This window comes from Arvicanthis niloticus, chromosome 27 (assembly GCF_011762505.2).
Source record: "Arvicanthis niloticus isolate mArvNil1 chromosome 27, mArvNil1.pat.X, whole genome shotgun sequence".
Taxonomy (NCBI): Eukaryota; Metazoa; Chordata; class Mammalia; order Rodentia; family Muridae; genus Arvicanthis; species Arvicanthis niloticus.
In genome coordinates this window covers 16617783-16644911 of record NC_133435.1, presented here as the reverse complement: position 1 = coordinate 16644911, position 27129 = coordinate 16617783, and the positions used below count along the sequence as shown (strand labels likewise).

The 27129-nt window shown below is 38.4% G+C and overlaps 1 protein-coding gene and 1 pseudogene across 1 annotated transcript in view; one reads left to right on the top strand and one right to left on the bottom strand.

The window, feature by feature from the left end:
* Adam10 (ADAM metallopeptidase domain 10) overlaps positions 1 to 27129 on the bottom strand; it is a 109941-nt gene that overhangs the window by 10945 nt on the left and 71867 nt on the right. Inside the window, exons 7-13 of the mRNA XM_076926232.1 lie at positions 25070 to 25162; positions 23164 to 23347; positions 13257 to 13420; positions 5703 to 5886; positions 2113 to 2263; positions 1022 to 1205; positions 152 to 260 (exon numbers count right to left, since the gene is read on the bottom strand). Coding sequence (XP_076782347.1) covers positions 152 to 260; positions 1022 to 1205; positions 2113 to 2263; positions 5703 to 5886; positions 13257 to 13420; positions 23164 to 23347; positions 25070 to 25162 — 1069 coding nt within the window. The remainder of the gene's footprint in view (positions 1 to 151; positions 261 to 1021; positions 1206 to 2112; positions 2264 to 5702; positions 5887 to 13256; positions 13421 to 23163; positions 23348 to 25069; positions 25163 to 27129) is intronic.
* LOC143439510 (ribosome biogenesis protein NSA2 homolog pseudogene) lies at positions 13963 to 15022 on the top strand (annotated as a pseudogene).

Sequence of the window (27129 nt, the reverse complement as noted above, 5' to 3'; positions counted from 1 at the left end):
TGATTCTGTTGTCCCTTTCTTATGCTCTCCCACATCAAGGTTTGATCATGGTCTCATTAAAGGCCTTTCTCCTAATAAGCCTCATTCCCAAAGGATGAAAAACAGACCATTATGGATGTCAGCTGTAAGCTGAGTTACTGAAAAGCCTTACTTTTCTTCATGCAGCAAACATGGCACAGTTCCTTATCATCCTTGCCATCAGCGCTGGCACAGGTGCACTCCTCCAGGTCGTACTTCTCACAGATAGAGCCTGCGCATTGCTGCAGAGAAGGTAAATTTTATTTCATCTCTGTGCAGTCAATACTACTGTCTGTGGTATTTGGCAGGTATAACCTTCTGATGTCAAGTAGTAAAGTGGAAATAGGAGTTACAAACAACAGGATAGGTCTGCGCCTCCGTGGCAAGCACTCGCTAGCACATACAAGGCCCTGGGTCTGATCTCCAACACCACAAAACAAAACCACAAATGAATATTAGAGCGAAAAATACCACATAAATAGATCTGAGACTAAATGAAAGAAAGCTGTACAACTTTTAAAGCAATGAAGGGAAAAACAAAAAACCTAAAACAAAAGTAGAGGAAGGGGCAGTTCCACATTTGTGATGGTTACTATGGCTCCTCTATAAGCAGAGAAAAAAGTAAGTTTTCCTCACACAGAACAAAGTGACATTAAGCCATGGGAGTTCAGATGATTTCACACTTCGAGAAAATGACCAGATGAGTTCTTTTATTCAGACTCCTGAAATATTAATTTACACAACTTAAAAGCAGTGCAGATAAGACTGCATGCCTAGTTGTACTCTTGTGAATGCCAAAGACACATGGTTGCAAAGATGAAAGGTGAGTCAGGAGCTAACTGTATGCCACCAGGCAATTGTGTCACATACATTCATGGCTTTATGGAGAACAGATAGGGACCTTACTGAATGGGAGCCCCAGAATAGTTACCTGATGGGTGTCAACCATTATCCTGAAAAAGGATTTTCAATACCATTTAAAACATCTTAAAGCAACGCTTACCCCATTAATGCACACTTGTGTGTGCCTGTTGCAGTCTGTAAAGTTGGGCTTGGGATCAGACGCTGGGCAAAGGGCTGTGAAGCCATTGCAGATTCCTTCCTTTGCACAGTCAGAATCATCTCGACACTTCTCAGACTTTGACTTGAATGCACACTGTGCTGTACAGCAGGGTCCTTGACTCGGACTAGGAGAAGTGTTAAATGATCAGATAAAGTAAATCACTAGCTCTTAGACACTTAGAGATGAGCCAGATTTTCATATCATATCATCTCTTGACTGCTAAGTACATTGCTGGAATACAACTTCAAATATTACTAGTAACAAGCTACTCTATTTGGACATTCTAGCAAGTCTGAGAAGATGATTAAGAATATGGTTTCCAGGCTGGGCGGTGGTGGCGCACGCCTTTAACCCCAGCACTTGGGAGGCAGAGGCAGGCGGATCTCTGAGTTCGTGGCCTGCCTGGTCTACAGAGTGAGTTCCAGGACAGCCAGGGTTATACAGAGAAACCCTGTCTCAAAAAAAGAATATGGTTTCCACAGTCACAAACTACAAATCAGCATTACTAATCTGCCTTTTGTGAAGTGAATTTAGGATTAGAAAACTTTTTAGTGTTTTTTCTCCCACAGCTACATAACACATTAATCAATTTATATCTTTCTGTACTAAAATCAAACTTGGATTCACAGGCTAACCATTTAAAAATTTGTGGAAACTGTAGTCTATTTCCTGTAATCATGACTGCTTTTGACAGTGAAATAACAATATGGTACTAAGTCACAGAAACCTCCATGCCCCACATCACCTAAATGGTTTAAAGTAATATAGTCACATTTTCAAAGGTAGGAGCTAATGATACGTGCATTGTATGGAATGGCATTTTCTTTCTCTTTTTCAATAGCCAAATCATTAAACTAAGAATTGTTCCAAATGTCAAAACAGGATGCCATCATTCCAAAAAATAACTGACAATACAACAAATCAAGGCAAACTTCCAGAGCCACACAGCTCCCTTGATATCAGCATTTAATCCTAACTGCTGTGGGTAACCCCGCAGGCATGTGGGCATCACGGGTGGGCAAGGCAGGTACCTGCACTGCTTCCCAGGCTTCAGCTTGCATTTCTTCCCCTCTGGCTGGTTGGCATCAAAGCAGCACTCATCTTTGCACTGGTCACTGTAGCCACAGTCACACTCTTCCCCTTGTTCCACCATCCCATTTCCACAGATAGGCTGGCCAGATTCTGAGGAAAGTCACAAGACAAGGTGAGCACTGTATGCACACATAATTTTCTTCAAAATTTACAAGCTCAGGGCTGGAGAGGTGGCTTGACATTTATTTAAGAGCACTTATTTCCCTTCCTGGGACCTGATTTCAGTTCCCAGCACCCATGGGACAGCTCACAACTGTCCATAATTCAAGATCCAGGGGATCTGACACCATCTTCCAGCATCTGTGGGAGTCAAGCTTACATCAATGCAGACATGCATGAAGGTGAAACACCACACACAAAAAATAAAATTGGCAAACTCTTTAGAGCTTTACCAGAATGAAAAAAGGAAATTTTAATGAGTAAGTAAGGCAGAAAACAGAATCTGAAAATCAGAAGACCTGTTGTTTAATAAGGGCATAAGGGCAGTGCTACAAACAGCAACTGCAGCCTCAGCACGCCACTCTATTTCTACACAGTGAGAAGACTGGCCTCATGGATCCTTCCTATGCTCTTTATAGAACTAACAACTTGCTATCTAGTCCATATCACAGTTGAGCTTTGCTGACTACACATGTGTATCATACATATGCAAATGAAGTTAGTTTTCTTAACCAGGAGAGAAGAGGAAAGCTTGTTACAGAAATTTTCAAACATACATAAAGTAGTAAGGAAATTAGCACAACGACCTCCTGTGGCTGGTCTGAATATGAGTGGCACTGTTTGGAGGTGTGTCACTGTGGGCATGGGCTTTAAGACCCTCATCCTAGCTGACTGGAAGCCAGTTTTTCTTCTAGTGGACTTCAGATGAAGATGTGGAACTCTCAGCTCCTCCTCCACCAGGCCTGCATAGGTGCTGCCATGCTCCCGCCTTGATGATAAAGAACCAAACCTCTGAATCTGTAAGCCAGCCCCAATTAAATGCTGTTCTTTATAAGACTCGCCTTGGTCATGGTGTCTTTTCACAGTAATGGAAACCTAAACCTAAGATACCTCCCACGAATGCTTTTCTTCTCTTAATTACTCCTAACCACTTTTTATCCTGTAGCATTTTGAAATCACCATACCTAAGAGTCAATCCATGTTCAAATTTCCTATCTTTCAATTATTGGTCACCAAATCAAGTTCCAAACAAGGTTCTCCTAACCCTACCCCTTCCACCATGGTTAATTTAAGTGATTTATCTTCTATGTTATTTTACTGTAGAATAGGTTCACTTTGTCTTTTTATTTTTTACATCATTTATTTGTTAAGGACATTGGATAATTTTATCCTATAAAATAACTCATTTTTAAAAAGTGATCATAATAGTGTCAATAATAACTTTTAAATGTGTATTATTCTATTTCTTGCTAGACCAAGCACCTTAAGAAAGGAAATGGGTATGAATTAACATACTCCCTGAAATCCCTGGCAGCCTAACAAGGACAGATCTTAGATAATTAGAGTTAGAAAGTCTGGCCTAAATATTGGTGAATAATTTCAATATATTTCTTCAACTTTCTAAAGTTCTCACTGAAGCTTAAAATTAGAATAGTAGATTTAGTTCAATCCCCAGCACCACTAAAACAAATGATGGGGGGAAAATTCAGACCAGGAATTCTCTTTGTAAAAATCTCAAAATCACCTCAATACACTATCATTTACTGGGAATGTCAAGAAACAAACGCCTTCATTTCTAGTAAGCAAACTAACTTACAAGGAGCCCATGCCTTACCATGTCATAAACCACACTGTGGTGAAACATGGCGTGCAGGGTCCTGGGCCTTCAATTCCAGGCTTTTGTTTCTAATGCACCTATCAGGCTTTAAGATTCGAACTGAGTAAATTGCTGAATGAAAGGAACACGCATCAAGTAGAGAAACCTCACTTATGGCACAGGTGACTGAAAACCACCCCAGGAAAGTAAACCTACTTTTTTTTTACTTGATAATTTTTTTACAATTATCAAGTTTGTTCTTAATTCATTAAAGAAAATCTTAACAGTCACTGAAATTCTAGCTCACTAACTGATTTTATATGCTATCTCTGGACTATTCTAGAACATCCACTCAATGACTTTTAAATGGCTAGTAATAATTTTATAACTCATGTGACATGTAACTCTAGAGAAAGGTCAGAAAATGTATGTGCAGTGTCTAACACAACATTCATCCTAACAGTGACCAACTGATCAGTGCATTCACTTTTACAACCAGCTTCTAAGTTTACTGTGAAAACTCTATTGTCCACAGAGCACTGCTTCATTAAGAACTGACAGAAGTGACAGAAAAACAACCACTGATGATGGTAACAGAATAACAGCATCAATGTAATGTAAATCTAACCTATGAGGGGAAAGTTTAAAAGAAAAAGCCAAAGACTCTGCCTGTGACAAGGAGAAAGACATATACAGAAATATACTATAGGCTGGGTTCAGATGAAGGAACTTTACATATATATACTTTGGGTTTGGGGATTTTATTTTGTTTTGATTGGTTGCTTTGTTGCTTGGTTGGGATCTTGCTGTGTACACCCTGGCTGGCCTGGAGCCTGCTACATAGACCAGACTGGCCTTGAACACACAACCTTCCACCTGCCTTTGCCTACCAACTGCTAAGATTAAAGGTGTGCACCACCACACCCATGAAGTAAATACAGGATGGAGTTGGTTTTAGAGATGAGGAGTGAAATTATTTGTTGTCTGCAGGAAAAAAGATGCAACTGTTAGATAATCATCTTAAATGAATCAAGCCAACATCACAAAGACAAGTATCATGCTGTCTTCTGGTTCCTAGGTTTTATACAGATCCATAAAACCATGTATAGATATGTGACATGAAAGAAGAAGCAAAACTACCTAGGAAACAAGGGGACTAACAAGAGGAGACAGGGTGAAAAAAAAGAGGATAAGAGGTGTGGGGAATTACACTCATTGTACAGTAAGTGGAAATGTCACACATGCAGCAGGGCATGTGTGTATACGAATGAAATTATATATACACATATGTAATTGATTGTGCAATTCACCTATGAAAGAAAGGAAGGGAGGGAGGGAGGGAAAGGGGAGGTAAAAGCAAAGAACCTCAAACAATACTGAACTCTAGCTACTGAGATATAAGCTAAAGCGTTTTAGAAGTAAAATACTCTGCTATACGATACTTAGTTCCAAAGGGGCAAATAAATTCCTAAGTATTTGATAAAGCAAATACTTTTTGCAAAGTGTTAACTGGAAAACATAGGTGGGAAATGAGTGGATTCTTACATGTTTTCTGAATGGTTAAATATACTGGGCTGGGCAGATGACTCATAGGGGAAAGGTGCTTACCACCAAGCTTGACAAGCTTCATTCAGCTGTCAGAACCCCATGGTGAAAGGGGAGAACTGACTCCATCAAGTTGTCTTCTGACCTCCACGTACCTGCTGTGGCTTGTGCACATGCACACAAGTAGAAGAAAAAGTTAGTAATTAAAATGCTGGAAAATGTACATACCAACAAAACAGTTGTTCCTCTTCTTCTCAAGCACTTGGCTTATGTTTCTAATGCTGCAGAGTGAAAACTTGTTGTTGTTAAGTTTGTCCCCAGACGTTGCTCTTGCATACATGATGTAATTGCCATTTTCTTTTTGTCCTAAGTTCTTAGACTCTCCTGGAGTGCACTCTGTTCCAGAATCATGCTGCCAAACAGAATATGGTGTTTCATTAATGGGAAGTAAAATAGGGTTTCCCAGTCGTTTGCCTATGTGACACTTTCTCATCAGAAGAACAGTGGAAGTCACATACATTCCTTGAAGAACGATCTAACGACTGTCTAGGATCAGAGTTATAATAATCACTTGCTCTGTCAGGGCCACTGTTGCAGCACAGAGGAAAACTAGAAGTCTAAACATAAACTATCTTAAAGCTTTCTAATTAAGGACTAGAACTGAGCATACACTGTCATAAAGACTACTGAAAAGAAGCTTTTAAGGCTGACAGTAATAATCTGGATTAGCATTCATTAAAATACATGGTAAATTACATGCTAAAACTGGTTCAGGAAGGCAGAAGTGAAAATGAAACCTAAGACCAGTGCTGGGGAAGGCAGAGTAAGAACTCAAGGCAGTGACACTTCCTTGTGAGTTGGTGCAAAAGACAGCCAAGCAAAATGCTGACTGAAGTCAAACACAAGTCTTACTTTAAAATAAGATTAAGAAAACCCAAGGCATGGGATCAAAACACTGCTTTACAGAATAAACAGGAGACAGAGTTCTCTGTATGAGCACATGCACAGAAGTGGTTTTGATTCTGGTATCAGAGGCATGAGAAGGAGCAAAGCAAGAGCTGCCTGAATCTTCACAAAGGAAAAACACATTTAAAGCTGGGATAAAGAAGCACCTGCTTTCCTCACACATATGCACTAAACAACAAAGTCAGGGTTTGGTAGATGGCTTCATGAGAAAAAACACTTGATGTACATGCAAGAAGACCTCTGTTCAAAACTCCAGGACCCACATAAAAAATTCAGGCTCAGGACCAGAAAGATGGCTCAGTGGTAGAAGACGCTTGTCATCAAGCTTGACAAATTCAACTTGATCCCCAGGACCCGAATGCAAGTAGTTGTCCTCTGACCTTCACTCACAGGCTGCGGCATACAAATAAACACGAACACACACACACACACACACACACACACACACACACACACACACACAAATGTAATAACAATTTTAAGAAAAAAAAATTTCAAGCCAGACATGACTATGCTTATTTGCAACAACCCCATCATTAGAATTCAGAAACAGATACCAAAAGCTCATTAGATGACTAGTCTATCCCAAAGCTTCTGCTTCAGAAAGCATGTCTCAAGGCTAATTGTCTCAAGAGTAATTGAGGAAGGAACTCTGTATCCTTCTCTGACTTCTGTGTGCACGTACAAAGGTGTATACTCAGGTGCATGTACCACACGCAAGACACCCTCAATACACACACACATACACAACACACACCTAAAGGAAATCTTACACACAATGTCCTCAAGTAATTAAGGTATTCATTAATGTAAAGGACGAAAATGTGGATACTAGAATGGCAGTTGTATTTAACTCAATCTTGGTTTGAATACCCAACAACCTTACTCTTTACAAACATACAATAATACCAAGTCACTCTGATTCTGTATTTCCTCATCAGACATCTCACATCCTACTCTTCCTGATACTGCCCTGCTTTTCTCCTGAGCCCAGATTCAGCCTCTGGCAAATACTTGCTCTGGACACAGTATTACCTGGCTTTATGCTTCTGCTCCTTACATCCCAATGTGGTTTTTTATTAAGTATGGTACTAGCAACAATCTCATCATTCAAATTGAGAAACAAAGAAAAGTTCCAGTACTGAATGGCTGTTAATGTGATCAAAGCATCACTAGCTATCGTACAAGGCAACAAGTATTAAAATAGCCAGTTCTACATGGAAGTACTAACATATACCAAGCTTATACAGATGGAATAAGCATTGACCCAAACTTGGCATGGAGTTACATTATTAAAAATAGCTAATTGTGACCTACCTGCCTAGTCTTAATTACTCAGGAATGGTGTAACAGATCTCACCAGTAGCCACAGAAGGAAGAATGGACTGTAAACAAGAATGCCTACTATTTGCTATGTCAGATACAGGAACAAAACTGGCAAACAAAGGAATTAAAAAAAAAAAAAAAAACACCTCCGACACACACACACATACACACAAAGGACTATACTGACTGGATATCAAAAAGGACTCACAGCTCAAATTAAGAGTGAAGTTTCACGAGTATGCTACAACTTTAGTTAGATAAGAAAGTAACAAAAACTACTTTCTAAGTTCATAAGCAAGATATATTTGGTGGAACAGACTGTTGAGGCAGAGAGATCACGAGTTTGAGGTCAGCCTAGGCTATCCAGTGAGAACCTATCAAAGAAAAAAGAAGAAACAGAAAGAAGGCTATGAAGAAAGAAAACAGAAAATATTTACTGAAAACTAAGAAAAAGATCTAAGAATATATGAAAAGTAAATTATAATCTACAGTCCACAACTATTGACATCTTGGTGTATTTCCTATGACTATAATTGATTGTATCACATCTTAATATAAACTTTGGGATCTGGTGTATATATATTATTATCTATGTCTTGGCTTACCAGTATAAGAAGCACTGAAGAGCCTAAGTTTCTAAATGGCTGAAGAGTATTCAGCAGTCAAAAGCATTTGCTGCTTCTTGCAAAAGACCTATGTTCAGTTACCAGTACCCACATGGAGCTCACAATCTGTAAATTCCAGTCCCAAGGGTTCTGATACCTTTTACTCTAAGGATTGAGATATCCATGTTGTACCCAGACATAGATACAGACAAAACACCCATGCATGTAAAAATAATGTGTTAAAAAAGATTTTAAGGTAAGATAGGGAAATTCATCAGATTTGAGGTGAGAGATGACACAGGATATACACTTTGAATTGAATTATGGTAAGGCCTAACTAAATAAATGATGAAACCTGTAGTGGTTTGAAAGAAAATGGCCCTCATAGGCCCATAGGGACATAGGGAGTGGCACTATTAAGAGGTATAGCTTTGTTGGAGTAGGTATGTCACTAGGGGTGGGCTTTGAGGTCTCAAACCAGTTCACTTCCTGCTCCCTGTGGATCAAGATATAGAACTCTCAGCTCCTTCTCCATCATATCTGCCTGCATGTCACCATTTTTCCCACCATGACAATAATGAAGTAAGCCAGCCCCAACTAAGTGTTTTCCTTTATAAGAGTTGCCATGGTCATGATGTCTCTTCATAGCAATAAAACCCTAAGACAGAAGTTGGTACTGTAATATTGTCTGATAGGCCTGACCATGCTTCAGTTTAGAGAAATGTAGAATTTTGGGACTTTGGATTAGAAAAGCAGCTGAAACATTTTAAGTGGGGCTTAATGGGCCAGCCTAGTAGGAAGATGAAAGACAGTGGTGCTAAGAATAATTTGAACGTTGGGGGCCTGGACCCCAAAGAAGTTTCAGAGGAGAAGAGTTTTAATATGTGGCCTAGAGACTATTCTTGTGATGTTTTGGCTAAGATTTGCTTTTTGCCCTTGTCTGAAAAGTTTGCCTGAGGCTAAAGTGAAGTTTCGGATTAACTGCGTTGACAGAGTACAGCCTAGTACTGACTCTGTGGCTGCTAGTGTCCACTTTTATGAAGATGTATAATGAAAAGGAGCAAGCAAAACAAGGAAAAATACAGAGTGTGCAGGTTAAGGAGAAAAGTGGCACTGGGAAATGGGATGCAGCTAAATCCTGTGTTCAAGGAGATAAACGGATTAAAGGGAAGCATGGTGTGGAACAGGATAAAGGGGGGGAGACCTCAGGGCAAGATCCCACCCAGCTAAGACTCCAATTTATGTAAGGAAATTAAAGAAAAACTCAGAGCCAGGTTAGTAGTGCACACCTGTAATCCCAGCACTCGTGAAGCAGAGGCAAGCAGATATCTGAGTTTAAGGCCAGCCTGGCCAATAGAGAGTATTTCAGGATAGCCACACTCAGACAATGAATGAAACCATCAAAAACAGAAGTTATAAGATGTCCTTGAACAGGGGGACCATGTTCCAGCCCCAGCAGGCAAAACTTGGCAGCTTTGAAGGTGTGGTTCTGGCATTAGAGTCAAGGAAAGAATAAATGGGTTAAAGAATCTCCCTCTGCAACTAAGAAAAGTCACTAAGGCCAGGTGTATGTCAGGGGTGTTCCTGCACAGAGGCCCAGAGAAGCCATTGTGTGACGCTGTGAAGGTGAAGCCTGGATTGATTTGGAGACCCCCAAAATGTTAGAGATGCCAGAGCTGTGGAGTAAAGCTGCCTAGGAAGGCTGCTAACAGGGAATGGAACCAGCCCAAGAGCAAGAAGTGTGCTGCAGTCAACAAAGATAAAAGGAGTTGGAGATCTGAAGACTGCTTTGACATCAGACATGGAGATACAGTCTGGAGTTTGCCCAGCTGCTTTTCCATCTTACATTAGTCCAGTATTTCCTTACTATGCACTCTTTCCTCCATTTTAGAATGGTAATGTATATCCTGTGTCACTGTGTGTTCGAAGTCTGGGATCTGCATTTTCATTTTGATTTTATAGGGGTTACAGTTAAGACTGCATGAGTCTCAGAAAGACTTTTAAGTTTTAAAAAGTGTTGATACTATAATAGACTATGGGGACTTTGGAAGTTGGACTAATTCATTCTTGCATTATGATATGGCTACAAACCTATAAGGATCAGGGTATGGAATGTGGTAGTTTGAAAGAAACTTCCATAGGCCCATAGGGAGTGGCACACTATTAGGTGTAGCCTTGTTGGAGTGGACATGGCCTTTTGGAGAAAGTGCTCAATGAATATTTGGGATAAGGAAAGTGAATATAAGGGCAAGAGAGATGGCTCAGTCATTAAGAGCACTGACTGTTCTTCTGGAAGTCTGGAGTTCAATTCCCAGCAACCACATGGTGGCTCACAACCATCTGCAATGGGATCTGATGGCCTCTTCTGGTGTGTCTGAGGCAACTACAATGTATTCATATAAAGAAAAGTGAATATAAAGAATAATCCAAGTGACTTGGAGAAAGTAACATTATGTGGCACAGACACATAACAAGAGGGAAGCAGGGAGAAAGAAAGATTTCAGAGAGATGTCAAAGTGGACAGGTTTGGGAGTTGATGGTTCCAGTTCATCTTACCATAAATTACTCAATAAATACTTACTCTGGATCTACCATGTGTATGTGTGTGTGTGTGTGTGTGTGTGTGTGTGTGTGTGTATGTAGATAGATAGATAGATAGATAGATAGATAGATATAGATATAGATATATATGGTAGAATTAATAATATATACAAAGAAAGAGTGTGGCTAAGCATGGTAAGGTCATTAAACGTATTCTCGTAGGAAAGGAAAAGGTCAACAAAGGTGACAAGGAATGAGAACCAAATTACCTATTAAGCAATATATAAAATATACAATAATGTTAATTTACTAAATGCAATCGTTGGTAGTCAGATAAGGATTAAGAGATGTGAGGGGTCTGGGGAGATGTGGCTCAGCAGGTTAAAGTGCTTGCCACCCAAGTCTGCAGATTTGCGTTTAGATCCCCAGAACAGAACCCACATCAAAGATGAACAAGGCGGTATGCTGGCAGTTGGACAAATCTCAGGGGTTTATATAGGCCAACAATCAGACTAGCTAAAAAGGCGAGCTCTAGGTTCAGTGAGCTGTCCTGCCTTAAATGAAGACTATGAAACAATGGAGGGAGTGTAATGGAGGAAGGAACTTGCTGGCTTCTGACTGCTCACAAGAGACCAGGTGTGATGTCACATGCCTTTAACTCCAGCATTCAGGAAGTTGAAACAGTTGGATTGCCATGAGTAAGCCTGGTCTACATAGAGAGTTCCAGAACAGCCAAGTCTACATACTCTCCAAAAGTAAATAATAATAATAAATAAACAAAAATAAAGCAAGCTAGGCTCTAGGGCAGAGAAAGGAACTAGAAGGGTATGGTGCTTGTGAAGAAGGTGTCTTTCCTTGTTTGAAATTGCAACTTAACCATCAGCATCAGCCCTCTGCTCATGTCTGACACTTCAAGAACTCCCATGAAAACAGTCTCTCAATTTCTGATGGAGACTTAGACAAGGAAAGTCTGAGATGATACATTTTAAAAACTCGGAAAACTTAGAAGTGACTTTTAAGGTTTTAAACTACAAGTTCATGAAGTTTTCATTAGTTTATTTATTTTGGCACTAGAGACTAAACCCTAGGATTCATGTATGCTACATATGTACTCTATACTGACCTATACCCTCAACACCAACAAATTATCCTTAAAATAATAAACATTTCCATGTTTACAAATTATAAGGTTCAAGTAAAATGAATTTACACAATTTCCAAGTAGAATGTTCCTAAACGCATACTTGATAAGCCCCACCAAAAGCAGACAGATCTTTTTCTGGGTTGAATCAATGTTTATTCATCATAAAATCATCAGAATGGCCCCAAGTATAGCAGAATACCAAAGACAGCTGTTGTAAGTATAATAATCACATTGTGGTTACATATGAAGCCTTTTTTTCTAAAGGGTATAAATTCAAACATCTTAACAAAGAAAAATAAAGGAACACAAAAAACAGACAATGTAAAAACCTTGATAATTACCAACTGACTCGGGTCAGCACATGAACCCATATTACACACAAGCCTAAGTAAGCTAAGAATGGCTCTCCATATATGAAAGTTGGAAGAACTGAAAAATAAAGAACATGGAGCATGAGAGAAATGTTAGCCCCCAAGGCTTACAGAACTGTTCATGTGGGCCTTTGGGAAAAGCTTGCCAATTCCTGTTAGGAATTAGGTGATGAGAACATGGCCTGCTATGCTATTTTTTCTTCTGTGTGTCAGAAACTTATATAAGAAATTATTATAAAATATCAATCTATTTATACGGTAGAGAAATATATTTACATAAATCACAATATTGCTTTAATAGAAACAAAAGTCAAAAAGCCATCACATAATTTACGAGATTACTAAAAGGAGACGCATTCAAAATATATTTGAATGTAGTATGTGATGGTGACTGTTTCAGAACCAGCAAATATATACAGATCACTTTCTGCATAAACAAGCCAGATTGAGCCAGACATGGTTGGGGCATACAGAGATTCACCTAGAACTTGGGAAGCAGGGATAAGAGGGTCAGGAACTCAAGACTACCTAGACTACATGAGACTATATCTCAAAACTACCCTTCCACAAAGAAACTACATAAAATTCTGGGCTTTCACAGACTTCTTACTTTCAATATGGTCAATGACATCACTATGCACTGGCATGTTAACACTAAGGTCAATTTCATCACTATGCGCTAGCATATTACAATATGGTCAATGACATCACTATGCACTGGCATATCAACACTAAACATTCATATGTACACTACTGTACTGCAGAATATCACTGAAGATAAAAGCCAAGCTAATTGCTTTTAAATTTTTAATAATTAGGCAGTACTCACTGGAGATCCAAAGTTATGTCCAACTTCATGAGCAAACGTAATATGAGAGACTTTGGGAGGCACATGGGAGCCATAGTTCTGAACAGTGATGATGCCCGTGTTCAACGACTTCTTCTTGCCATCTGAATACAACTTGCTTTTCTCACATATTCCTCCAGAGCTTCCTAATTCAGATTTTAAAATAATAATAATGATAATAATAAAGACTAAATTAATTATCTATTCCCCTACAAAAAAAACATGTAAACAGTAATTAAAATCATTACATGGAGCTAAAACATTTATATTTTTCGATTCAAAATACAATGACTAAATATATCTAAATGACTCAAATATTTCAATTAGTCCAAGATTTTAAAAATCATTTAAAATAAAACATTAATGGTCCCTGCAAAGAAACCCCAGGATTTAATACACAATCCTTACATATTTTTCAGCATCAAAATGTCAATTTTTTTTCTGCCACTGACATAGCAAAACATTTCTATTTCCTTTAAATTTGAGTAAGTTCACATTTACACTGAACCAAACATTATACCCCATCATTTTTGAAAGGGAAAGCTTACAAATTAAATACAAGTTAAAATATTCTCAATATTTTACATTCTGCAAAAGAAACGTGTACAAAGAGTGAGGGTATTCAGCATGTGCTGACAGTACTGCAGTGCACTGTACCATACATTCTGTCAGTGAGGCATCAAGTGACATGGATTTAAGGAATAAAGACATGAAAAAAGAAGGGTGGAGAGAAGATGATAAGAAAAAAGGGCAGAAAAGCAAATATGGAAGAATATGGGTATCTGGTTGGCCAGGTGTTCACTGCACTATTCACACAACTCTTCAGCACCTGTGAAACTTAAAACAAAACAACTGAACTGTGATTTTTGTTCCCTGAAAAAATCATTTTCAATTTTTAAAAGAAATCACTAAAACCAGGTTTATGGGCCAGTGACACCCAGAAATTAAGAGGGTTTTGGAACCTGGGAGGTCGCGGACAGCTGCCACAAAATTAATATATTGAATTGTACTGCAAACGATATGGATACTGTTTGGACTACCATGAGAAGAAGAGAAAGAAAGAAGGTCGGGAGGCCCATGAACGCTCAAAGAAGCCCCCCACCCCCCCAAAAAAAGAATGGCCCAAAGGCTAAGCTCTACCATAAACAAGAAAATACAAATGAAAAGGACTATTAAGATACATGAAAAGAGAAACACCAAGCAGAAGGATGATGAGAAGACTCCGCAGGGAGCAGTCCTTGCCTGTCTGCTGGACACAGCAGGGCAGTCAAGAGCAAAAGTACTTTCCAACATGATTAAGCAGAAACCAAAAGAAAAGGCGGGAAAATGGGAGGACCCTCTACCCAAAGTTCCTGCCCAAGGAGAAACAGAAGTGTTGAAAGTTACTCCAACAGGACTAAGAAAAAAGAAGCCATGGAAGAGAATGGTTACTAAAGTTTGCTTTGTTGGTAATGGTTTTACAAGAAAATCACCTAAATATGAAAGGTCCATTAGGCCAGTGGGTCTATGTTTCACAAAAGCCCATGTCACACACCCTAAGCTGAAAACTACTGTTTGCCTGTCTATACTCGGTGTGAAAAAGATCATTCCATTATATACAACCCTGGGTGTGATCACCAAAGGTACAGTTATTGAAGTGAATGTGAGCAAGTTGGGCCTTGTGACACAGGAGGCAAGGTTATTTGAGGAAAGTATGCCCTAGTTACCAGCAGTCCTGATGGTGCATAAATGCAGTCTTGCTGGTTTGACAGTGATGTTATACATGTCATTCCACTCACTATTGAAGACTACACACTGTCAGGAAAATACCATTGCTGTGACCTTTCTGAACTACCAAGCAGCCTTACCCCATATGCAGTGATCAAGAAGTATTTATTAAGTTGTAAAGGAAAATACAACACTGCCCAATTAGAAAGAAAGAAAGAAAGAAAGAAAGAAAGAGAGAGAGAGAGAGAGAGAGAGAGAGAGAGAGAGAGAGAAAGAAAGAGAAAGAAAGAAAGAAAGAAAGAAAGAAAGAAAGAAAGAAAGAAAGAAAGAAATAAATTAGTGAGGGGGGGGAGTCTGGTGGGATGGGGGTGGGGGGAGACATCTCTTGGAGATGAAGGAGGAGGTATGGGATGAGGAACAGTCAAGAGGGTGGACCAGGAGGGGGATAAAGACTGAATTGTAAAAAAATAAAAAAGTAAAAAATTAGAGAATTTTTAAAAATTACTTAAAGTAAGCATAGTAACCTACTTTGTAGTCTGTCCTTTTATTTATTAAAAAGAACATTGGAGTTTAAGATCAAAATGACAACACTTTTCACAGCCAACGGCAGTAACATGAAGTTAATAAGAGACAAATAAGAAAATGACTCAACCAGCTTGTCAACCCCTGCACTGACAAGATGAATTCTCCTTGTGTTTGTCTTGTGAGGTCTGCCTATGCTCAGTTCCCAGCATTTGCCATCTTTTTGATCTTAGACTCTTAATTCTTTTAATTAATTTTATGATTTAGCAAGCTGAAATCATGATGAACTTTGTGAAAAAGGAAAATGAAGACTAAGTCAAGAGCAGATTTAACCCACAAGCCTTCATGTCTCTATACACACCCTTTTCTGAACAGAAAACAATAGAGAAGATAGATACTGATTTATGAATATTTATTTTTTCTGTTCTTTTTCATTCTAGGAACTAGAAAATTAAATATATGAGTACTCTGTAACAACTATACAACCACATGTTAACTTTGAGTAAGTAGTAAATTAATATCCTGCCTCAATAAAAACTTGTCATATGTGACTGATCCAAAAATAAGTCCTGTCAAACTTAATCTCAGCATGATGCCAATGCACATCTTTAAAAGTTAAAATGAAAAAAAAGACTTAATAGGCACATTAAAAGATTCTGATATATTTATGTATTTAAGTCTAGCTAATTTAGCAAGATCATATATAAGTTTGAGAATATTCTTCTTAAAGATAGTCTCTGTAGTATGATTACTGCTTAACCTCCTAAATAACTCCTCAGAGTATTAAGTTTAATATAATTAAGACTAGTAGCATAAAATGGAGCAATTCAAATCACACAGAAAATTTACTAAACTTTATTTTATAAATTATAGTTTTAAAATATTGCAACCAGTTTTGATTTACCAGAAAATCAGTGACAGAGCAACTAAGTTGACCGTTGACTCAAGCTCAGTAACTACTTTACAGTATGTAAACTCTTGCTGGAGAGTTATCACAGAAGAGTGAAAGTAACCTGAGCAAGCCTCAGCTATGTTCACTTAACTGATTAACACTGAGAACAGTTAATACAGGTCAGAACATATCTGAACAAACCAGAGAAATACATTTCAGAAGCATGTTAAAGAGGCTCAGCAATGAAATGAAACTGAACGAAGGTGATGACTATCTAACTTAGTACCTGTAACCCTGGAACTAATGCTTGGGAACCTGTAACAAGAAAGTCCCAAGCTCAACACAAATTCAAGCTCAGCCTGTACAGAGTGAGCACTCTGACTCAAAATAAAATTTTCTTTGTTATAAAATCATTGTGATAACAATCAAAATGATAACAGGTTATCTGTTTAACACTGAAGAAAACTATATAGTTTTCCCGAGATTTGTTTTGACTTTCTCCCCTGGTGCTGATCAAACCCTAGGCCTTGTATATGCTAAGCCTGTGCTCTAACACTGGGCCACACCCCTGTACACCTTTGTATGGGAGCCAGACTCTTTTCTGATGGCTCCACTATAGGCATAGCATAATTTTATGTGGGAATCTCCAGGTAAACTGAGTCCAATGGGTAGATGCTGCTTTCTTGGTCAAAGACACCTAAAAAAACATTCAACTATGGAAAAGTACTAAGAATGAAGAAACAGTTTTTCTAGTATTCATACAAAGAAGCTGGAGAATCTCTAGTGTGCATGGTGTCCTAATTCCAACACAAAAGTAAAAGAAGAGATTATTCAAAAAACAGCAAAAGACATTAAGACTAGAAACTTACTATTAAGATACTTCAACCCTCATCGATTTTTCCTGCAGCAACTGGGTCAGCAAAAAGGACTAACATTAATAATCTACATATATATATTGTGATAATTAACCATAACATAACAAAAACCTCTACTATCATATTCTTGAATAGTAAAATGACTTAAGAATTTAATAAATTAAATTTAGGGCAAATTATACAACAGGATGAGAATTAACGAAGATTAATTAAACCAAATAGAAATGAAAGATTAAGAAATATTAAATAGTATAAACTCAATAAATTGGCTATGAAGTGTTATCTAAAAAGAACAAGATAACAGAAAACATAATTAAGACTTACAAGTAGAAAGATGGGGTCTCAAAGGAAGGAGAGAAAAGAAATTATAAAACAAGCTATCTGATGCAAAGTAATTTACTGGAATGTATGAAAAAGCAGGTAGAGCTCAGGGCTCTTAGTGCCACTACTATTCCCACAGAGCTTTAACAATTATTCCACGTGATAATGCTGAAGCACAACAGCTCCCGTGTCCACCATCTTCTCTTAAGAAAAAGTGAACCCTGGCAGTAACTTAGGTAAGCAGACAGCATCACCTGCCCCAAACAGGGAGTAAATGGGACCCACTGGGACCCAGGAATTCATTCCTGGCCAGGGGCACTGGTTCCTTCCACTCTGCGCCCAGGGAACTGAGCAGATCTTGGGCTTCAACTCGAACCCCAGCAGTAACACCCACGCCAAAAAGTTCTGACAAAACCAAGATAATGGGAAAGACAGGCTCCAGTAAGAGACAGCACAGGTAGCACTAAAGATACCAGATGGTGAAAGGAAAGCGCAAGAACATAAGCATCAGCAACCCAGGGTACTTGGCATTATTAGAACCTAGTTCTCCCACACTAGAAAGTCCTGAATACCCATCACACCAGGAAAGCAAGATTCAGATTTAAAATCACTTCTAATGATGATGATAGAGGACATTAAGAAGGACAGAAATAACACTCTCAAAGAATTTGAGGAGAACACGGGTAAACAGGTAGAAGCCCTTAAAGAGGAAACACAAAAATCTCTCAAAGAATTACAAGAGAACACAACCAAACAGGTAAAGGAACTAAACAAAACCATCCAGGACATAAAAATGGAAGTAGAAACAATAAAGAAATCACAAAGGGAGACTACCCTGGAGATAGAACACCTAGGAAAGAAATCAGGAGTCATAGATGCAAGCATCACCAACAGACTACAAGAGATAGAAGAGAGAATCTCAGGTGCAGAAGACACCATAGAAAATATTGACACAACTGTCAAAGAAAATGCAAAATGCAAAAAGTTCTTAACACAAAACATGCAGGAAATCCAGGACACAATGAAAAGAACAAACCTAAGGATAATAGGTATAGATGAGAGTGAAGACTCCCAACTTAAAGGGCCAATAAACATCTTCAACAAAATTATAGAGGAAAACTTCCCTAACCTAAAGAACAAGATGCCCATAGATAGACAAGAAGCCTACAGAATGCCAAAGAGACTAGACCAGAAAACAAATACCTCCCATCACAAAATAATCAAAACATCAAATGCACAAAGCAAAGAAAGAATATTAAATCAGTAAGAGGAAAAGGCCAAGTAACATATAAAGGCAGACCTATCAGAATTAACACCAGACTTCTAACCAGATACTATAAAAGCCAGAAGAGCCTGGACAGATGTCATACAGACCCTAAGAGAACACAAATGCCAGCCCAGGGTACTATACCCAGCAAAACTCTCAATTACCATAGATGGAGAAACTAAGATATTCCATAAAAAAACAAAAAAAACCAAATTTACACAATATCTTTTCACAAACCCAGCATTACAAAGGATAATAGAGGAAAAACTCCTATACAAGGAGGGAAATTATACCCTAGAAAGAACAAGAAAGGAATCTTCTTCCAACAAATCCAAAAGAAAATAGCCACACAAACATAATGCCACCAATTATGACAAAAATAACAGGAAGCAACAATCTCCTTTCCTTAATATTTTTCTACATCAATAGACTCAATTCCCCAATAAAAAGACATAGACTAACGGACTGGATATGTAAACAGGACCCAGCATTTTGCTGCATACAGGGAACGCACCTCAGTGACAAAGACAGACACTACCTTAGAGTAAAAGGCTGGAAAACAATTTTTCAAGTAAATGGTCCTAAGAAACAAGCTGGACTAGCCATTCTAATATAGAATAAAATTGACCTTCAACTTAAAGCTAACAAAAAGGATAAGGAAGGACATTTCATACTCGTCAAAGGAAAAGTCGACCAACATGAACTCTGAACTATGAACATCTATGCCCCAAATGCAAGAGCACCCACTTTCATAAAAGAAACCTTACTAAAGCTCAAAGCACACATTGTACCTCATACAATAATAGTGGTAGACGTCAACACCCCACTGTCAGCAATGAACAGATCAAGAAAACAGAAACTAAACAGAGATATAGTAAAATTAACAGAAGTTATGAGCCAAATGGATTTAACAGATAACTATAGAATATTTCATTCTAAAACAAAAGAATATACCTTTTTCTCAGCACCTCATGGTACCTTCTCCAAAATAGACCATATAATTGGTCACAAAACAGGCCTCAATAGATATAAGAAAATTGAAATAATCCCATGCATCCTATCAAATCACCATGGACTAAGGCTGGTCTTCAATAACGACAAAAACAATGGAAAGCCCACATTCACGTGGAAACTGAACAACACTCTACTCAATAATAACCTGGTCAGGGAAGAAATAAAGGAAGAAATTAAAGACTTTTTAGAATTTAATGAAAATGAAGACACATCATACCAAAACTTATGGGACACAATGAAAGCAGTGCTAAGAGGAAAACGCATAGCTCTAAGTGCCTACAAAAAGAAACTGGATCGAGCATACACTAGCAGCTTGACAACACACCTGAAAGCTCTAGAACAAAAAAAAAAACAAAAACAAAAACAAAAAAAACAAAAACAAAAAAAAAAAAAAACAAACACACCAAAGAGGAGTAGACAGCAGGAAATAATCAAACTCAGGGCTCAAATCAACCAAGTAGAAACAGAAAGAACTATACAAAATATCAACAAAACCAGGAGCTGGTTCTTTGAGAAAAATCAGCAAGATAGATAAACCCTTAGCCAGACTAACCAAAGGGCACAGAGACAGTATCCAAATTAATAAAATCAGAACTGAAAAGGGAGACATAACAACAGAAATCGAGGAAATTAAAAAAAAATTATCAGATCCTACTACAAAGGCCTATACTCAACAAAATTGGAAAATCTGGATAAAATGGACAATTTTCTAGACAAGTATCAGTTACCAAAGTTAAATCAGCCCCAGATAAACCATCTAAACAGTCCCATAACCCCAAAAGAAATAGAAGCAGTCATTAAAAGTCTCTCCACCAAAAAAAGTCCGGGACCAGATGGTTTTAGTGCAGAGTTCTATCAGACCTTCAAAGAAGACTTAAGACCAATTCTCTATAAACTGTTCCACAAGATAGAAACAGGAGGAACACTACCCAATTTGTTCTATGCAGCCACAATTATGCCCATACCTAAACCACACAAAGACCCAACAAAAAAAGAGAACGTCAGACCAATCTCCCTTATGAATATCTATGCAAAAAATGCTCAATAAAATTCTCACAAACCAAATCCAAGAACACATCAAAACAATCATCCATGATCAAGTAGGCTTTATCCCAGGAATGCAGAGATGGTTCAGTAAATGGAAATCCATCAATGTAATCCACTATATAGACAAACTCAAAGGGAAAAAAAACCACATGATCATCTCACTAGATGCTGAGAAAGCATTTGGCAAAATTCAACACCCCTTCATGGTAAAAGTCTTGGAAAAATCAGAAATCCAAGACTCATACCTAAACATAGTAAAAGCAATATACAGCAAACCAGTAGCCAACATCAAACTAAATGGAGAGAAACTTGAAGCAATCCCACTAAAATCAGGGACTAGACAAGGCTGCCCACTCTCTCCCTACCTATTCAATATAGTATCGAGACAAGCTCTTACTAGGTAGCAAAGGCTGTCCTTGAACTCATGATTCTGCCAAGATTACAGGCATTTTTGATAAACAATAGTCTGTAAATGATAATGCAAAATGGTAGCAGGTTCCCAGTTGGAAATTGATGTGTTTGCTCTGGAGGCATTTGGTGAGTGAGCATTAGAGGCGTACACAGTCGGGGGGGGGGGGGGAGGGGGTCTCCATCTCCCTTCAGTGAGCAGCAATTTCATTTGGTAGGCTGGTTCAAACAAAGACTGCGGAAATGAATACCAGAGTTCCTGATTCAAAGGACACACGTGGAGCCTATGAACCATAACGTTTCCCACAGGTCCCAGGTGACGCAAGCACTGCTAGCTTTGCTCCACTTACTTTCCCAAGATGATCTAGAAAATATGCAAAGGAAACCCAAAGAAATACCCAAGCTTTTGTAATACTCACTAGTTGATAGTAAAAGGGAATCATTAATCTTGTGGTAAAAAATGTCCAGCTATTTGAGAGGAAATAGAAAAGAATTTATAAAACCTGAGGCATCCTGGGAAGGAGACAGCTGAACAACTTGTCACAATGCAAGGAGCATGAAAAGAGGACTATGCACAGACAACGCTACAAAGAGGAGCAGGCCATGACAGACATTTGTACCTCAGAGACACAGGAATCAAGTGTATTTTAGAACATGGGGGAAAAAGGAAAAGAAAGAAAAGCACTGAAAATAAAAATAAGGGTGTTTACTGTTGGCTTCTTTAAAAAAGCAAGAAATGTAAAATAAAATATATTAAAGAATATAAAATATACATAATAAATCATAGAATAAACTAAACAATGAGAAAAATGTGTTTTATACCAGGTAAAGAAAGGTCAATTTTTAAATAGAAATGAGGCATCAGAAGGAGAAATCACTGCTTATGACTCCAGAGTTTACAGACAACTCTCACTCCACAGCCACACTCACATCCAAAAAATCTGAGCTCCTTTCTATCTATCTTTCAGCGAATAATCTGAATTTGCCAAGGACTCCCTCAAACCCACTGTAATGGGGAGGGGCTGGCCCAGCTCAGCCTTCTCAGTGTTGTGGCCCATTCCCATAGTAAGCTTGGATGGTACCACAGAGCTGCAGGTGGCACCTGTGCTGCTGCCTAGACTGTCTTTCAGGTAGTGCATCTCTGCTGTTAAAATAACGACCAGAGGAAAGCAATGAAGATATGTTTTCTTTCTTTCTACCTGCAGTTCCTGACCAGAGTGTCTTTCTCTCACTGCAGAACAGAAAAGAAGAATATAGGTTTTGTTGCTGTTGTTTGTTGTTGTTGTTTTCCCTTTTGGTAAAGCAAAAGCAGTTTCTCCTCTTGACTTTCAGGCTCCATTCCAAGGAGCTGGCTGGGGAATTTAGTAGCATTTAGCATTTAGTTTTTGTGGGAAAACTTAGGTTTCCTTTTTATGGTGTCACACATACTACTTCTTCCCACAAAATTGTTAGCTTCTGGAAATCCCAAAATCAGGGTACTTCCCAAACTTCTCTTTTCTTTTTAAATTTTTACTTATTTGCTTAGTTACTTGAGATAGGGTCTCCCTATACACAGTCCAGGATGGCTTTGAACTTACCTTCCCAAGCCTCCTAACTCAGCATGAGAGCTGAGATTTTAGGTATGTGCACCACAGGGGCAACTCTTTTATTCCTTTCAAAATAAAACACTGCTTTCATTTATTCTGCCATTTGCTTTATGTTATACATGTAGTCTTAACCCTGGCTATGTGAACTAAATTTCTGTACAGGCACTGTTTTCTACTATACTTAGTAAAACCAAATCTTCCCCAAACTTGCTTTTTCTTCCAAGTACTAAGACATTGTTACAGAATCTACCTGAAGGTGCTCCAACCCAGGCCAGACCAAGAACGCCATCATCAAAATCCCGGTCTGTGAAGACATAGGCCAGGCAGTAGTCATCATGATTCTGCTCAGAATTCAACTCCAGGAACTTCTCCACACCAATATTTGGGAAGCGGAAAGGATTTGTAGGGTCTTTTTCATCAGAGGTTGTATTGATCTAAAACCCACAACAATAACTGAAGTCAATGATTACTGCTAGTTGTTCTCTACCTTCTCACAGACCTGGACAACATTCTTGTGAGTTCCAGAGATGTCCTCCCTGGGCACAGCCCTGAACTGATTATTGTAGAATCCATAAACACACAGACAAAAAGAACAAAAGGAGAGCAGGGCCCAAAGATTGGAGCTGAAACTATTAAATGTCTCAGCAAGGATCTGCCAAATTCCTGAACAGAAGTGTGTAGAGAAGACACTGCACCTCTACAAGTTCTAATAAACAATGTGTGGTTTCTCATATCCAACTGCCTTAGCAGGGAGGGCTCTTTATGGGAGCTCTACAAATGGGGACAAGTATAAAGACATAAAACCTCACCATTAGCTTATAACTAGAATAAGCATGAAATGCAAGGCTCAGTTTGCCAGATTTCCCTGGTTCTTCTTGCCTAGAAAGCAGGTAAATTAACCCTAACCAGCTACTGGATCCACTGTTTTCTTCTATGTGTACAAGAATTTTGAACTCTACTTTCACCTCACTTCTTGTACTGTTTAAGCTAAGTTCCTGCAGATCTTTTATGTGCTGCTTGGCTACTGTTCTCCTCCACAACCCTCCTTCATAATCTGAAGAACAGTCAACACCAGACTTTCACAGCTTTGAGGGGAATGTAGAGTTTTAGTAAATGACTGGTACTATAAAGACGTGTATATGCATCAATAAAAAATATGGCAGCTTCAAAGATCATAACTGAGATTATAATTTTAGTTTAAAGCAATAATACTTAAATATTAACTACCCATTTTTAATATAGCTAAAATTTAGGTTCAGTTTTTAGTTATAGCCATTATATAAGAAATGTCAAGAAATTGCAACCAGTACCATATGGTTCTTCTGTTCAACAGTTTTGAGACTTACAAAGGTTATTATCACAAAAAAGAATTCCATGGCCAATTTAGAGCTTTCTTTCTTGGAGGACTTCTCAAACCTGATATATGACATTCTAAGCTGTGAATTTCAAGATTATAACAATAAGTGTTCCTCCAAATTCTAATTTTATTTAAGCACTGTATTTATTTTTCCTTGGCCCTAGAATAACAAGTGGGGCATACCCAAAACAACACACGCAAAGCAAACCTTAAGAAACTAGTAATGGGGGTGGGGGGAGCAATGTATATCAGGCAAAAAAAGCAATACTGTTTTACCTCTACTGGAGTCCATTAAGACCTGGTAGATTTGATTCTTGTAGTGGTATGTGTACATGCTCATGGGGTATATACATGTGAATGCAAGCATGTTTGTATGGAGGTCAGAGGTTGACACTGGGTGTGTTCTTCTAATGATCTCCACTTCCTTTTTTGAGACACAGATGTTCCCTAAACTCATTAAATTAGCTAGCAGGCCTAGCCAATGAGCTTCAGAGATTTCTGCTCTAAAGATTAAGGAAAAAAACTTGATCCTTACTAATTTTTTAACCTTAAGATTTATTTTTATTTTATGTGTGTTTTGCCTTCATGTATGTAAATATATCACATGCATGCAAGTACCCGTGGTGGCCAGGAAAGGGCATTAGATCCTCTAGAACAGGAGTAACAGACAGTTGTGAGCCACCATGAGAGTGCTAACCAAACCCAAGTCCTCTGGAAGAGCATGAGTACTTTTAACTGTTTAGCCCATCTTTCCAGCCCCCTTAATACTTTTTAAAATATCTTTACTAAAGTTCCTTACTCTTATGCGTTTCACCATGAAGCTGATGTTACGAATTCCGGAGAAGTCTGTAGTCTGGTAAATTGTATCAATTGCTTTAACATGACTGGATATCTAGTAATTAAAATAGAAAACAAAACATTTTAGAGGCAATGCTGAAATATGAAAAAGATTATTAATTTCTCTCTGTAACATCAAGAGTTATTTATGATGCACATTTAAATTTTAAAATAAGTATGCCATATGTTGAACAGAATGGAAAAGATGAGTAAACTATGGCAGAGAATGGATAGTCTTGTGTTTCCCAGGCTCTGGCTAATCAATCAACCAATGAATCAATCAGTAAATGTAGCCCTACTTCAGTCCTATAAAAACTCCATCAATCCAGCTTGCAGAGTCCCATTCCCTCTGCTTTTCACATGCTGCTGGCCTTAATGCCTGGAATGTCTGCATTAGTCTTAAAGACGCAAACATCTCTACAAGGATATAATAGTCTCAGGGTAAGCATTCCTTCCTCAACAATAGTCCTTCTGTTGCTGCACTGACACAAATTCCAAAAACTCTGACTACTTTCTACAACTAGGCACTGTTTCAGGGCCCAGGGATAAACCAATAAAGGAAATAGAGAAGGTGTCTATAAATTAATAGGGGTTTACTACAATGAAGTATATAGGAGGCAGAGAGAATTTGAATATAAAATAAATATGATTATATCTATTTAAATTCTAAAAGGAAACAGACTTAGTGAAAGAACACATGAGGTGTTTAACTCCCAACTAAGCATTGGCTCTAACCACTCTGCATGCAACCTTCCAACTTCATCTACAGAAGACCCTGGCTCCCACCGAGGTGGAAATATGTGTATGTGATTTCAAAACTTGTTGAGAAGGCACAGAAGATGCTCAAGAAGTGGCATTATTGAGAACATTTCAAAAGCAGTCTGTACTGACTAGCACTCCGAGGAGTGGGATGGCAGTGCTGAAGGGTCCATCCTGGACTCACGCGCCTCACCAGTGTCCTCACTGTTTCTGTTCCACATGCACTTGTGGCGATTCAGATATTTCTCCGGGCATGATTACATCGCCTGCTTTACTTGGAGTTCCTCCTTCTTTACCTTTTTCTTTCCTATCTTTACCTTTAAAGTTTCCTATCTCCTTCTTAAAAGGTCACTTAGGGTTACCCCACTCCTCAGTGAATGTTCAAGGGACCTTTCTCTTCAAACAGTACTGTGGATATTTAACGATGCCCGTGCCCCTCTCAGCTTACACTGCCTCGCTACGTCTCTGCCCTTTAACTATGCTCATTGCTCCCCATTACTCCATTATTCCCAAACTACAGTTTATTGCATCATTTTATTTCTCACATTTCTTAAAACACTCAGTCTATTCCCACCACCAGAACGTAATCACCACTGACACCACAGTATTTCCATCTTCTCAAGCTCAAATCCTTTGTTAAAAACAAATTTAACAAACTTTCTCTAGGTATCTTCAACATAAAAATACATTTTAAAGGGTGCCCTAAAATAACTCTATTTTCATAAAGATTATAGATAGCACTGTAGTAGGGGTGGTAGAGCAAACCTGTAATCCCAGCACTTAGGAGGCTGAAACAGGATTACCATAACTTCCGGGACAGCCTCAGCATAAGTGAGCTCAAGCAACTCTGGGCCACAAAGAACGTGTTCTAAGCAAGGAAGGTGGAGGACAATTATAAATAATAATTTTACTTGAAAAACATTTAGTAAGTACGAGATACAGGTTACAGACTTCTAACAAAAAAATCCTTTTCTGTCTTGCAAAATCAAAATGAAAACTAGAACTGTTTTCTCAAAGGTAAGTTTCATACTTGTTTGCCATGCATGTGTCCAGGCCCAAGTCCAAAACACTTTTTCTCCAAAACAAAGCAAATAACAAAGCCTAAGTTTCAATGTTACTAGCAACTCTAAAAATTGTTTCCTTTATCCCTCTTCTGATTGGTAATCCAAAATCTAAACTGGTTTTTCCATCTCCTCTGCACTAAGTTTACAGACTTCCCTATGACACAACTGAAACAATAATACAATATATAACAGAACAATA